Source organism: Sciurus carolinensis, chromosome 2 (assembly GCF_902686445.1).
Source record: "Sciurus carolinensis chromosome 2, mSciCar1.2, whole genome shotgun sequence".
NCBI lineage: Eukaryota > Metazoa > Chordata > Mammalia > Rodentia > Sciuridae > Sciurus > Sciurus carolinensis.
The window spans coordinates 26652618-26667005 of record NC_062214.1 but is presented as its reverse complement, the minus strand read 5'-3'; the positions used below and the strand labels follow the sequence as shown (position 1 = coordinate 26667005).

Sequence of the window (14388 nt, the reverse complement as noted above, 5' to 3'; positions counted from 1 at the left end):
GGCGGTCGGGACTGGCAGAGAGGGTGTGGCGTGATGAGGGGCGTGGCATAAAGGGTTAAGGGCGGGTCGAATGGGCGGGGCTACGGGTGATGGGCGGGGCGTCCCGTCCTAGCGCGCTGTCTCAGGTGCTGTGCTAGCGCAATGCAGCCAGACATCTGGAACCTGTGCAGGGTCACGACAGCAGCCAAGCATAAGCCCCGTAGTTCCATTGTGAAAGGTGATCCTTCCATCTGGATCCGTGAACATCCCTATGATATGGTCCAGTCTCCTCCACTTACTAGTTAGAAGTTCCTGGAGAAATTATTTTATCCCTTAAAACCTCAGTTTTTTTTTTTTTATCTGTAAAATGGAAATGATAATAAAAGTACCTGTGCCATAAGGTATTGTAAGAAATAAATGAGAAGTGTAAATAGCCTACAATAATAAGTGCTTAACAAATACTAGATATTGTTGTTATTATTATTAAGGTCATTCACATTAACATGCTCTTTGAGGACAACAGAAGTTTTCCAGCCTAGAATATTAGAGCTTTAACTAGCCAAAGCCAATTGCTAGAATCTGAAAAAAATCATACTAGAATATAAGGATCCAAGGCCGATCTGTTCCCTTGAGCTGCATAGTAAATACTAATAAATCTCAGAACAGCAATGACATACAATGTAAGGTCATTGATAAGGTTCAATCTCCTTGCTGGACATTTTTGTAGGTTACTTCCTTTACTCTTTAAACAACGTCACAAAGTAGTTATTAGTTTTTTCTCTGTTGGGATGTGATTCAGAGAGAAAAAGTAACCTTTTAGCAGTCACATAGTTGGTCACGTTAAAGACAAGGTTCATACTCAAGCTTAGCTTCCATTTTCCAACCTCAGGGGATGATATGACAGCAACCACTAAAGCAGAAGTCTGGGGGGCACCTTCGCATCCAATGATGTCCACCCATCAGCAGGCCTAGCACTCCACCTTCAAATATGACTTTATCCACTTCTGACTATCTCCACCCACTCCACCATAGAGAAGCACCGCGGTCCTGAGAAATATCCCATAGCTTCCTCAATAGTCACCTTCATGTCACTTGCCTCCCCAAAGTCCATTCTCCACAACGAAGCCAGAAGAGTCTTTGAAAATATGGATCAAATCATGTTATCCCCAACCTCCCCCTTTAAAGCCTGTAAGGTTCTCCTGTTGTCCTTAGAATAAAATCCAAACTTCCTCCTAACAACTGCAAGACCTTGCATGATCTCCCCCTTACTTACTATGATTTCATTTCATATGGGTGGATTTTCCTTGACAAGAATGAATCTTCCTTGTATGAGCCTTTTTAAGGCCTGGGAGACACTTCGTGATGTGTTCACATGGGCATATGTTTCTGTAAACTTTGCAGACATAAGATATTTAACTGTGATCCTTTCAGATCGATATCACCCACTTCAATTCTGTCACACTGTTAGTGGCAATGGATACCTGAGGGAGAAGCTAAGGCAGAGTTGAGTATGCGTTTGATTCATGTGTAGAGAGATCTCATTACATGATCCACAGTCACTTCCATTTATGGTATGTTATTGCTATCCATCTCCGTGTAAGAATGGCTTCCAGGAACACACCTACCATCCGCCAAGCTGACTCAGTCTCCATGTGACTGAGGATGCAGGGTCATAAATTGTGTTAGTGCCCAGCATCAGGAGTATGTACACAGGGAGAGGAAACAGAGCCAGAAACTGATCTATGGAAATTTCTTCCACTCATCAGACATATTCAACTAAGAGAGGATTTGGTTCTCATCAAAGCCCAGTTAAAGCAGAAGTTCTTTCTTGTCAGAATCTATCTGGCAGTGAAGCATAGACAATTATAAATGCACAGCATGCTTTTTCTTCTTTTTGAATAAGAACTGCATAGACTAGGAGATATGAGTCTTGTGCTTGTAGAGCACAAACATGACAGTCCTATAAACAGATGGTATACCCTTGTGAGAAGTTGCAGTTTGTGTGATCTCCTTGTATTGGATCTTGGCTTACTTGGCACATCTGCCTTGCTGATGTCTGGTGCCTGCAGACAAAATGTCCTGCCGGTTATAACAAAAGAAGTAATTCACTAAGATGGACAGATACATTGAAAACAAAATAACAAATAGACTCTTGGATCATTTGATAATCTCATTAATTAAAATTAGTGAATCATAAACATGCTGAGAAAGATTTAATTTTCTCTATTATTTGATATGAAATGGTAACCTGGATGAATGAAATATAGAACTTTTAACACACTACTACGGTGGGGACATCAACAATAAACTGGTTAATATACTGTTAGCTCAAAAAATATTTTAAACTAGTCATTATACAACGAGACTTAGAGCTAATATATGAAAGAAACTTAGAGGTTTCCCCAAATTTGGCAATACTCCTAAAATTTACATGGCATTAAACTTTACAACTTAAAGAACATTGCTTAAAGTATCTCACAAAAAGTTAATCAACCTTGTAGAAGAAATGAATTATTTCCCTAGTCTCTTTACAGAAAACAATACAACAAAATCATTGTATTACGACTAGTTTGAAGAATACACAGAAAAAGCATAGGGAAAATTATTATAGAGGCAAGTACAGTTAATTGATACAAACACTTTGCTGCTGGGCACCTGTAATCCCAGCCACTCAGGAGACTGAGGCAGGAGGATTGCTAGTTCAAAGGCAGCCTCAGCAACTTAGCAAGGCCCTAAGCCAACTTAGTGAGACCCAGTCTCAAAATAAAATATAAAAAAGGGCTGGGGATGTGGCTCAGTGATTAAGCACCCCAGGGTTCAACCCCTGGTACAGCAAAAAACAAAAACAAAAACAAAAAATATTATTCTGTTTCTAGATTTTATAATGTGCATTATTTGTTGGCTTTCAAAATTTTGTAATTTGTCATTTTTTTCTCATTCTAAAAAAAAAAAAAAATTCCCTTCCTAACCTAATTCTGTATTTCTGACTTTGTATTCTTTCTCTTAAAGGACACTCTAACTTGTATGAACTTCAGGCCCCACAAACTTGGTCTACCCTGCTCAACCTTCTTTCTCTTGCTCACTGGGCTCCAGTCCTATTGGATGCCTTCTGTACCCAGGACTTGGGAAATATTTGTCACATATTAGTATCAGAAATCTATTTGTAAATGAATGAATGAATCCAAAACTGGAATGCTAGGGTGTTAGCTGCATCCGTTTTGTCTGTTTTGATTTATTGCTACATTCCCACATCCCAAAGTGTGCCTTGCACACAGCAGGTGCATGGTATTTTCTGAATGAATCCAGGCCTGTTCAACTGCACACAGTGCTTCTTCCCGTTGTGCCAGTTATTTCCAGTTTACCATCTTAAGAGGTGTCATGTTCATTTTAGAGTTAAGGCTAAGTGGAGGTTCAGAGAAGTGACTTGCCCCAGGTCACTCAGTCAACCGCAGAGTTAAGTTCACAGCTAGATCTCTGGCACCGAAAAGTCCTGTCTTCTGTGATCCTCCCACTGCAATGCCACGTAAGACATAGGAAAGCAGATGGTAAAGAAGCCCCAAAGGGGCCGATTCCCTGAAGGATGGCCTTACGTGAACACTAGGTGGCGCCCATGTACAGAGTACATAGTTGCCCTTGTCTGATGGCCTGTGATAAGAAGTAAAACTTCCTTATTGTAATGTGCAACTTCAAATGCCAGTTTCAGTTGTTCTCAGGTGTCCTGTTTTTGCTTCTTTGGCCATTGCTTGCTGAGTCTCAGTCTTCTTTTCTGTCAAATGGGAATACTTACTAGTGAGATGTACACAGGGAGAGGTGCATAGTAACTGACCAAAAAATAGGAGTTCTTCTGATTGGGCCCACAGTAATGGCTACTGCGGTTCCTTGGTATACCTGGGAGGCTGGCTCCAGGGCTCATAATAGATATCAAATTCCATGATGCCGGAGTACCTTGTATAAAATGGCATAGTATTTGCATATAAACTACCCACATCCCACTGTATACTTTAAATCATCCTAGATTACTTAAAATAATATAATACAATCCTGTGTAAAGAGTTATTATACTTTATTGTTTAGAAATAATGACAAGAAAAAAGTCTGTACCCATTCAGTAAAATGCAATTTTTTCCATGAATGTTTTCCATCCTCTGTTGGTTGAATCCATCCATGTGGGCCTCATGGATACAGAGGGCTGACTATGTGAAATTCTTAGTCCTGCACATGAATCAGAATGATTTCCAAAAGAAGGAGAAATTCCCTTCTGTTGGTCACCAGCTGTGGCAGGCCCCCACGTCCCAATCCCTGGAACATGCCAATGTTATTTTACATAGAAAAAATGGGGGCAGATACTTTGCAGATGTCATTAAGCTGAGGTTCTCCACATGGAGAGATGATCCTGGGTGTCTGGGTGGGTCATAAATATAATCACACAAGTCCTTGTAAGGTAGGTGGCGATTTTTACACATGGAGAGTAGAAGTCTATTAGATGACATGGGAGACGGGATGTAGCTCAGTGGTAGAACACTTGCTTAGCATGCACAAGGCCCTGGGTTCAATCCCCAGTACTGCCAAAACAAACAAGCAAAACGAAACAGAAAGGGAGGAGATTGGATTGAGAGGGCCACCAGAAACTGACAGGGGTGAGAAACAAACTCTCCCTTACAGCCCCCAGAGGGAGGACAGCCTGGTCAATGCCTGGCCTTGCTTTTGGCCCAGTAAAACCGACTTCAGGCCAGTGGAACCATGGCACCGGGGAAGGGTTTGGGCAGAGGTGTTGTCCTAGAGTTCGGTTCCCACGCACCAGGGACCGCCCTGACCACCCTGCCCACTCGGGGCTCCACGTCTTGAATGCCTCTTCTTCCCGCACCTTGGTTTTTAGCTTCTGATCTCACTAAGTCCTTTTGCCATCTGTGTCCCCGCTTCTCTTCACCTGGATGCCGCGCTCGGGCGTGCGGTCTTGTTTTTGCGGCCTTAGCAGAGAAAATCCTGCGGTTTCCTTTTGGAGAGCGCGATGCACAGCGCCCCCTGGTGCTCGCTGACCGCCCTGGATGGCACCATGCCCAGCCCAGCCCGCTAAGGATCCAAGCTCAGGATGTCTGTCCAAGCTGGTTCTGATCTGGGATCCGTAACTGAACATCTTGGAGAAGGACAAACACCCATCAAAGGGGCAGACTCAGGCACTCTAGGTCTGTTTATCTTCCCAGATTAGGGTGGGGTGCAGGTTGCAGGGGGTTTTGGTCAGTGGGCCCAGCTGTGGGAAGCTGGATGTGGGAGACCAATGTCCTTTGTTCTTTGCAGGGCTAGGCAGATCTTTCTAGATGGCGGTTGCTAACAAGCCTATCTATTTATAATAGTCACAATTTCACAGATCGGTATATAATCACACAGCAGTAATGACAAGCTGCCATTTATTAGCCTTCCCAGTACCAAGTGCTGTGTAAAGTGATTTATGTGCATTATCCTATTTAATCTGCACAATGATCCCATGAATAAGTACTATTATCATCCCCTTTATTATAGATCAGACAGGCTGAGCAATTTAACTAAGATCAAAAAGTAAGTAAACGGTGCAGATAGAATTAAAACTCAGGTTAAGAACCACATGTGTAATCAGGGTCATGCAGGTTAAGCTCAAGATTATGATCTTTTTTATTTTTATCTTTTGTGGTGCTGGGAATGGAACCCACAGACGCACAGGCTCGGCAAGTGCTATTCTACTCAGCTACACCTCAGCCCTAAGGCCACAATCTAATACCATGATGTGCCCATTATATTGGCAAAAACTAAGAAGATTGATAATATCAAGTATCGGCTAAATGCAGAACACCAGGATCTTGGTGCTTGGTGCTTGGGAAGAGGGTCAATAGATGACCCACCTTGGAAAACAGGTTTCTTACAAACTTCACATCAGATTCCAGCTCACTCAGAGCTGTACATTCTAGAACCTCCTGTACTTGTGCACCAAGAGACATCAACAGAATGATTACAGTAAGAAGAGCAAACAATTGTGTCAGTCAGGGACAGGTAGGAGTCAGAAACCACATCAGTTTTTTGTTTTTTTTTTTTAGCACAGAAAATTTAAGATAAAGAAGTGTTAACTAGGTACAGAGTTGTTAACTGGGTGATTGAAAGGTTATAAAAAGAACTTTAAGGTAGCAATTACAAGAAGCATCTACCACCCCCAGGGCTGAGGAAACACAGAAAAGAAGCTGGAATTATAAAACTTAAAAATTCAGAGGATGAGCCCTATGGGGTGTCAGGTAGGGCTGCTGACTCTGTGCTCAGGAGAAGGGCCGGTGGGGCTGAGACCCTGGAGAGGGCTGGTTCCCTAGAAGGGTTGCTGCTGCGAGGGGAAACCACATTGTTAGACGATGCTTATAGGATCGGGAAGGTCACAGGATGCTACAGGGAACAAAGACGGGTCCCTTCTCTCTCCTGCCTTCTAGTCTTCATGTAGGATGGATGAGGCCAGATACCCAAAGAATTATCAGGAAGCAGGTTTATTTAAGCTGTAGTCGTCCAGAGAAGTTAATATCTAAAAATGTCTGGACCCTGAGTCTGGAAATTCTTTTAGATTTATATCTTGGCATGTGTGTATGGGGAGAGGGGTTTACATAACAGTGGGTGATTACTTGGAGGTAATTTTTGTCCCATATTCTTAGGCTAGACAGAGGTTTTCACAAGTTTTTACCATAAAAACAGTAATAGTGATTTTGGTGCAAAGAGCTTGCTGGCAGACCTAACTTTTACAAGAAAGAAAAATCAGCCTTCACAGACAGAGGAAGCTCCAGACCACATTAAGCTCTCTGGCAGAACTCCTGTGAAATCCTTGGTGACAAGATGCATAATTATAGGGAGGGTCTTTTTGGTAAGGGCACCTGGTAGCTGCTTCTGTCTAATCCTACCCTTTTTACTGACAAAGACAACAAAACCTAACAGCAAGCAACTGGCACCCTAGAAATGTGGTTGGCAGGGTCCCTGCCTCAGCATCTCAGAGCAGAGTTTTTCGTTTGTCTGTTTTTGTTTTTTGTACCAGGGTTTGAACCCAGGTGCACTTAACCACTGAGCCACATCCCCAGCCCTGTTTTTATATTTTTTAAATTTAGAAACAGGGTCTCACTGAGTTGCTTAGGGCCTTGCTGAGTTGCTGAGGCTGGCTTTGAACTCCTGATCCTCCTGCCTCAGCCTCCCAACCTGCTGGGATTACAGATGTGCACCACCACACATGGCTGTTATCCAATATTTTATTAACATCCCAGATTAGCCTGACTATACACACTACACTTATAACACACCCTTTGCACTCTGTTTCTGTGTGCAGATTTACTTTTTCAAAGTTATAAGAACAATATTCTAACAAAATGCAAGTCAATTGTCAAAAACGAAAGACCCACCAGCAGTTAGACCATCCTAACACCATGATGTTTTCCCTTTCACCTTTTCTGTTTGAGCTTTTCTTACAAGCAGAGATAATTTTCAAAGTCCTGAGGATAGCATCCCACACAATTGAGTGTCCTGCTGTATTTTGAGCCTCCTTGGGTATTATTTCAGGGGTCATTGTTACAAACCCTGAATGAACAAAACACTATTTTGGTAACAATTTCTCTTCTTTGCTTCTTTGTATCCCTCAAGAACATTTTGGTTGCACATGAGGGGAATCCCTACTCAAATCAGCTTAAGCAAAAACAAATCAGCACGTGTGGCTGTGAGTGGTGGTGGTAGAATTTACTGGAAAGAATGCACAAGCTAGGGTCCAAAACCAGGGGCCAAAAATTCAGGACTCTTCCTCTCCATCCATTTCTTATGTGGCCCTCTCTCTGCTTCCCTTTGAAGATCAGCCCCTTTCCTTCCTACCATAGATAGGTCTTCTCTACCTGACAGGAAACAGGTCCCTGGCAGCCTCTGCTTTGTAACTGGAGTTACAAAGAGCATCCAGATAGCAATCCCAAGGAAGGACTGTGATTGGCTCTGTTGAGTCACATGCTCACCAATTCAACCAATCGTGTCGTTAGGCCAACTATGAATTATATAATTGGCCAGACCTGGTGACAAGCCCATCCCCATGGCCAGGATGGCAACAGGGCCTGTTGTTATCAGATGAAGGGGGACAGGAAGTCCTGCGGGGAAAACAGAAAACAGCCTCTAAGTCACTATGCAGAGTTCCCATTTTTCGCCATGGCAACACTAGGTAACCATCAAATTCCATTTCGTTTTAACAATTGTCTTGTGGGAAACTCCCAAGGGTGGGCGACTGCTCTGGGTGCTCTCCAGAAGCTCTGAAACACGTTTGCACATTTAAAGCATGTTCACATCCCATACTTTATTTATGCTTAAAACAAAACAACCAGCAAAACCTCTGACAAGTGACAGAAAAGGAATCAGGGACAGAGAGTTGAGTGATGGCCCCAGAAACACAGCAGATGAGGGCAGAGATGAACCCAGACCCTGGCTTCCAGACTCCCATCCCAAAGCCCCCTCCCCAAACATCACAACCAAAGTTTAGACCAGGAGGGCAGAAGGCCAGGGCCCTTTCCGGCCAGTTAGGGAAGGGAGCTTCGTCTGCTCTCTTCCCCTCGGAGGAGCTGGGCCAGCCCCCTCACGGAGACAGGCCGGCAGGCCCTGCCGTCAGAGTCCGCTCGCGCTCTGGCCGGGGACGCCCCTCCGCTGGACCGGGCCTCCCATTGTGCGCTCTCAGCCCGCAACTCCTCCAGGACACTGTGAAGGTGTCTCAGCGTGAGCAGAAGTTGCTGGTCTTGGACCTGCATCTCAGCCTAGGAGAGAGAAGGAGTCTGTGAGGGGGTGTCAAGAGTGCTGGATGTCCCCTGCCAAGCCCTTCCTGGGACGGTCTGGTCAGAGGCAAGTCCTATGCACCACCCAGCAGAAACCACACCCACCCAAGCCCCGTGTCTTCATCTGCAAAGTAGAAAGCAAACTACTTACATTTCAAGGCTCTTCTGAGGACTGAATGGATTCCACACTGGAAAACATGTTTGAACATGTGACCTGTAAAACTCTGCTAGGGCCTCCAGTCCTCACCGTGACAAACAAATCATTTTACAAGAAATACGGTGATCATGACTTCTTTCATATTGAAACAAAGCGAAGTCAACTTATCAGGCTGGAGTCCTTTGGAACAATGATTCCCAGTAAGGTCTGGGATACCCCGATCCCCAAAACCCTTTGGGGATCAGCCAAGCCAAAGCTACTTTTATTACAATACTAACATATTATTTCCATTTTTCACTTTCATTTTCTTATCAGTGTATGGCAGAATGTTCCAGAAGCTAATTACATGTACTATCTTAACAGATTGAAGGCAGAAGCAGAGAGGAGAACCCAGCTGTCATCCATCAAGCCAGATATGAAGCAGTTTGCAACAATGTAAAGGGATGCAACTCTTCTTACTAAATATTTGCTTTGAAAAATAGTTATTTTTAAATTAATGCTATTTTGTTAACATTTGATGAGTTTGTTGTTTCTAAATGCCTAAGAAAATAAATATTAAACATTTCTCAGTTTTCTTTGGTGATTCAGTCAGTATTGATAGGTATAACTCACATACCCAAGGGCTTCTTGGTGTTCTTAAACATTGCAACAAGCATCCAGGGGTCCTAAGACCAAAAAGTTTGAGGACTGCCGCCTCGGGACCCCCTGCCCTCACTGTCTCACCTTTGGCCTTCTCCCTGGTTCCCCTAGGAATTATGTTTTCATCTGTCTTACCCCCTCTTTTAACATGTTCAGATTTTTATTTTCTGACAAGGTGATTTTTACACATGATACAACATTTAATACCCACAAAAGGGCATATGCAGTTGTCCCTGAGTATCTGAGGGGGATTCCAGGACCCCAGAAATACCAACATCCCAGAATGCCCAAGCCCCTAATTTAACCGACCCAATCCTATGTACTTTAAATCCTTTCTAGAATAATTAAAATACCAAATCCAATGTATGTGTCATGTAGATAGTTGCTATACTGTATTGCTTAGGGAACAATGACAAGAAAAAAGTGTACCCATGTTCAGTAGAGACACCGTGTTTCAATTTACTACCATGTTTCCAGTCTGTGGTTGGCTGACTGGGTGGGGATGGCACCTGCAGATACAGAGGACCGCCTGGGTTAAAAGTCTCGCCCACACATCCCCACTCCCTCCAAACGCTGGGACGAGTTCCCAATCTTCCCTTGTGATTCTGACCAGGGCAGAATATAGATATGCAGATTAACCTGTCTCTGACTCTTTTTATAAAAGATAATTATTAACATTATTTCTCTATTAAGAACAGTATTTGAGGGTCCAGGGAATGTAGCTCAGTGGTAGAAGGCTTGCTCAGCATGCAGGATGCCCTGGTTCAATCCCCAGCACCACCATAAAATAAAGTAAAAGAAAAAAAAAAGTATTTTTAAGTTATCTCATACTAGAAAAAGGCACCATAAACATACATTGGAGAAAAGATAGCCTTTTTCAACAAATGGTGCTGGGAAAACTAGAAATCTATATGTAGCAAAATGAAATTAGACCCCTATCTCTCACCCTTCACAAAACTCAACTCAAAGTGGATGGAGGACCTAGGCTTTAGAGCAGAGACCCTGCACCTACTAGAAGAAAAGTAGGCCCAACTCTCTGTCTTGTCAACTTAGGAACCGAATTCCTCAACAAGACTCCTAAAACACAATAAGTAAAATCAAGAATCAATAAATAGGATGGCATCAAACTAAAAAGCTTCTTCGCAGCAAAGGAAACAAGAAGAGAGGGTCTACAGAATGGGAGAATATCTTTACCACCTGCTCCTCAGATAGAGCATTAGTCTCCAGGATATATAAAGAACTGAAAAAACTTGACACCAAAAAAAAAAATAATAATAGTAATAACCCAATCAATAGATGGGCAAAGGAATCGAATAGACACTTCATAGAAGAAGAGATACTATCAGTCAATAAATATATGAGAAACTGTTTGACGTCACTTAGTAATTAGAGAAATGCAAATTAAAACTATACTGAGATTGCATCTCACTCCAGTCAGAATGGCAATTATCAAGAACACAAGTAACAATAAATGTTGGTGAGGATGTGGAGGAAAAGGTACACTCATACATCGCTGGTAGGACTGCAAATTGGTACAACCGCTCTGGAAAGCAGTACGGAGATTCCTCAGAAAACTTGGAATGGAACCACCATTTGACCCAGCTATCCCACTCCTTGGCCTATACCCAAAGGACTTAAAATCATTATACTGTAGTGATGCAGTCATATCAATATTCATAGCAGCTTAATTCACACTAGTTAAGCTATGAAACCAACCTCAGTGCCCTTCAACTGATGAGTGGGTAAATAAAATGTGGTATATGTACTCAATGGAATGTTACTCAGCCATAAAGAGGAATGAAATTATGGTATTTGCTGGTAAATGGATGGAGCTAGAGACTATCATGCTAAGTATGTATATATGTATCATGTCAAAATACATTCTACTGTCACATATCACTAAAGAGAGCAAATAAAAATATTAAATAAAAAAAGAGCTAGAAAAAGAAGTATTTTAATTTTCGTTCCAAACTCATTACTTTACGAGTGAGAAGACCAAGTCCGTGTCCACCTCTCAGGCACGACTAGTCCTGCCAAGAGGAGGCAGCTGGGAAGAGAACCCTCGGGTGGAGTGTGGACTGTGTCCTGGAGAACCCTGGAATCTGCAGGCCACCACTCAAGTGGTCTGGGACCTTCCCTGCTTCCCGGGAAAGCATTCCCGTGTGTTTTCTCAACTTTGGGATTCCCCACACACATCTTTTTGTCCACCTTGTAGCACAAGCTCTGAGTGTGTACCCATGAGTCCATGACAGGGTACCCAGTTTGCAGAGATGCAGAGATGTGGGCTTTTGTTTTGTGATACTGGGGATTGAACCCAGGGCACTTTACCACTGAGCTACCTCCCCAGTCCTTTTTATTTTGAGACAGGGTCTTGTTAAGTTGCTGAGGCTGGCCTCCAACTTGCAATCCTCCTGCCTCGGCCTCCAGGCATCACAGTGATGTTAAGGGAGGTGTCAGACACGATGCCTTTGGCTTTGAGGAATGGAAACCCTGACTGTGAGGCTTCAATGGCAGGAAGTGTCTTCAGCCTCTGCAGTGTATCTCTGTCCTCCTGCCACATGGTCGGGCACTGGGGGCTCAGGCTGGTTTGCCTCCTTGCCATGGGCAGCTGCAGCTCTTTCTTCTCTTGGAGACACACCAAGACTTTGGAGCCCACAGGATCCCAGGAAAAGAGAGAGCACCTGACTTTTGCCTGTAGTGGTTGCTGACCCTCTTGATTTGTTCCCTTGGCTGCATGACATAACTGTCTATTGCAGGCCAGTCCCTTGACAAGGTCAAGGGGGTTTCTTGGGTGTGATCAAAATGTCAGAAATCCCCACTGCTGGAATCTCCTGGCCCCATGAGAAGCCCTGCGGGGTCAGTCCCTCCCTCTCGGGGTGAAGACAGGGTTAGGCCTGATGCCTAGCCTCCCAGAAAGATCATAGGACAATCCTGTCTGTCCTTCCCAGAATGAGAAGAAATTATCCAAACCTCTTCTGAGGCTGAGGGACCTGCCTCCTCCTCTCTCTCAGTTGGTGGCCCAGGTACTTTGGTTTCGTTTGCTTGTAATTTCCACAATCCCACAGTGCTGGGGACTCGAACCCGGGCCTCCAGCATGAGAGGCAGGCACTCTACAAGGTGGGCTATATGGCCTGCCCTGGCCCAGGTACTTTGGGATGCTCCTTTATTTTTGTGTCACCAAAACACCCAGTGAGCTGGGCGCAGTGGCGCCCTCCTGTAATCCCAGTGGCTTGGGAGGCGGAGGCAGGAAGATCAAGAGTTCAAAGTCAGCCTCAGCAACTCAGGGAGACCCCGTCTCCGATAAAATATAAAAAAAGGCTGAGGATGCGGCTCAGTGGTGAAGTGCCCCTGGGTTCAGTCCCCAGTACCAAAGGAGGGGGGACAAATAGCACCCAGTGAAAGGCATATGACCTGGCTTTCCCAGCAGCCACCAAGGGACCAAGTAACACAACACACGTTCAGGAGAGTTTGCACCCCTCGGGGTGGATCTTCACCAACTGGAAATGAGGTGCAGGAGACGGTTCCTGGAGAGAGGTTTCCTCTGTTCCCTCTCTTCCAACGTGCAGTTCTCTGAGTCCAGCCCTGCAGAGAAGTCCTGAGCTGGTAAGCATCTGCCAGACGCCCCTGGGCCTCTTTAGCTCCTCCTGAGGTGGTCGCTCAGGCCCTGTCCTACACTCCTACTCCGTCCCTTTCTCCACTCTGGCTTGCACCTCCTCAGCTCTCGCCTGAGCCTCTGCTTTCTGGAGGATCTGGGCTAGACAGCGGCTACTCCGTCCCCCAGGGTCAGGTGCACGCCCAGCACACACCGGGTGCTGACAAGCGTGCCCGTGCTGAGTCCTTCCAGCAAGCCCTACGGTGTTGGCACGGCAGCGGTCCTCACGTTGTGGTAAAGAAACAAGGCTCGCAGGGGTAAAGCCACCTGCTGAGGCCACACGCAGCCGAGCTAGGCACGCACGCAGGACCCGTGGTGATTCTAAAGCCAGAATGGCGAGAGCGGCACCCAGCGCCTCCTTATGTAGGCCACGACCTACTTACCCTGTCCCTGGGATTGCCATCATGCACTGCGTGGCTGGTCCCCAAGGGGTGCCCGCAGGGCCCGCGCTTCAGCCCGCAGCCTCGGCCCTGGCCAAGGGGGCACCTGAGCAGAAGGACCAGGAAACCTTGGAAAGACGGGGGACGGGTGTCAGGGGAAAAGCGACGCAGAGCCTTACCAGCTCCTTCCTCAGCCACTCCAGGGTCTGCCCAAGATCCGGGGTTGGCTCTCCGGCGGCCTTCATCTCAGCGTCCTTGAGAAGACCTTGGTGATAACCCGGCTATGGGCCTGAGGGACTTTTGATGTAGAGTCCCCAGCCTCCTTCAGGCTGGCAGCAGGTGGCTAAGTCACTGAAGGTGGAGTAAATGGGAGCAGGAAGCCGTGCACACTGGAAAATGCTGTGTGTGTGTGTGTGTGTGTGTGTGTGTGTGTGTGTGTGTGTTTTAAAGGGCTTCAGTGCTCTGAACAAACCAAGTCAGAGGCAGGGGGACCTCTAGGGTACAGGTGCCTCAGTGCCTCCTGGCTCCAGAAGCCAAGGTCCGTGCCAGCAGGATGACAGACCGTAGAGCTTTACGTGACAGCCATCCTGGTTACCATGAACTAGGGGCTCCTTCCCAGGCTCCGTCTTGTGCTTCACATATGAAGTGTGCAGATGCCTCTTCGGGGGGCAGACACCCCACCTCTGGTCCAGTCCCCTCCCTCCCTTTCTCACTTACCCCTCAGTGTCTAGACAAAGGGGGATGCTCACATTCCAAATTCCCTTGCTCATGAAATCCATTCCTAGCAAATGAGAT

At 45.4% G+C, this 14388-nt stretch overlaps 1 protein-coding gene across 1 annotated transcript; it reads right to left on the bottom strand.

Annotated features, from left to right (window-relative positions):
• Positions 1–8424: 8424 nt before the first annotated feature.
• C2H20orf202 (chromosome 2 C20orf202 homolog) lies at positions 8425–13964 on the bottom strand. The gene is made up of 2 exons (XM_047536322.1): positions 13773–13964; positions 8425–8747 (listed from the first exon to the last, which is right to left on the bottom strand). Exons 1-2 carry the CDS (start codon positions 13836–13838, stop codon positions 8517–8519), a joined length of 297 nt encoding a protein of 98 aa, XP_047392278.1. The 5' UTR covers positions 13839–13964; the 3' UTR covers positions 8425–8516.
• Positions 13965–14388: the final 424 nt, after the last annotated feature.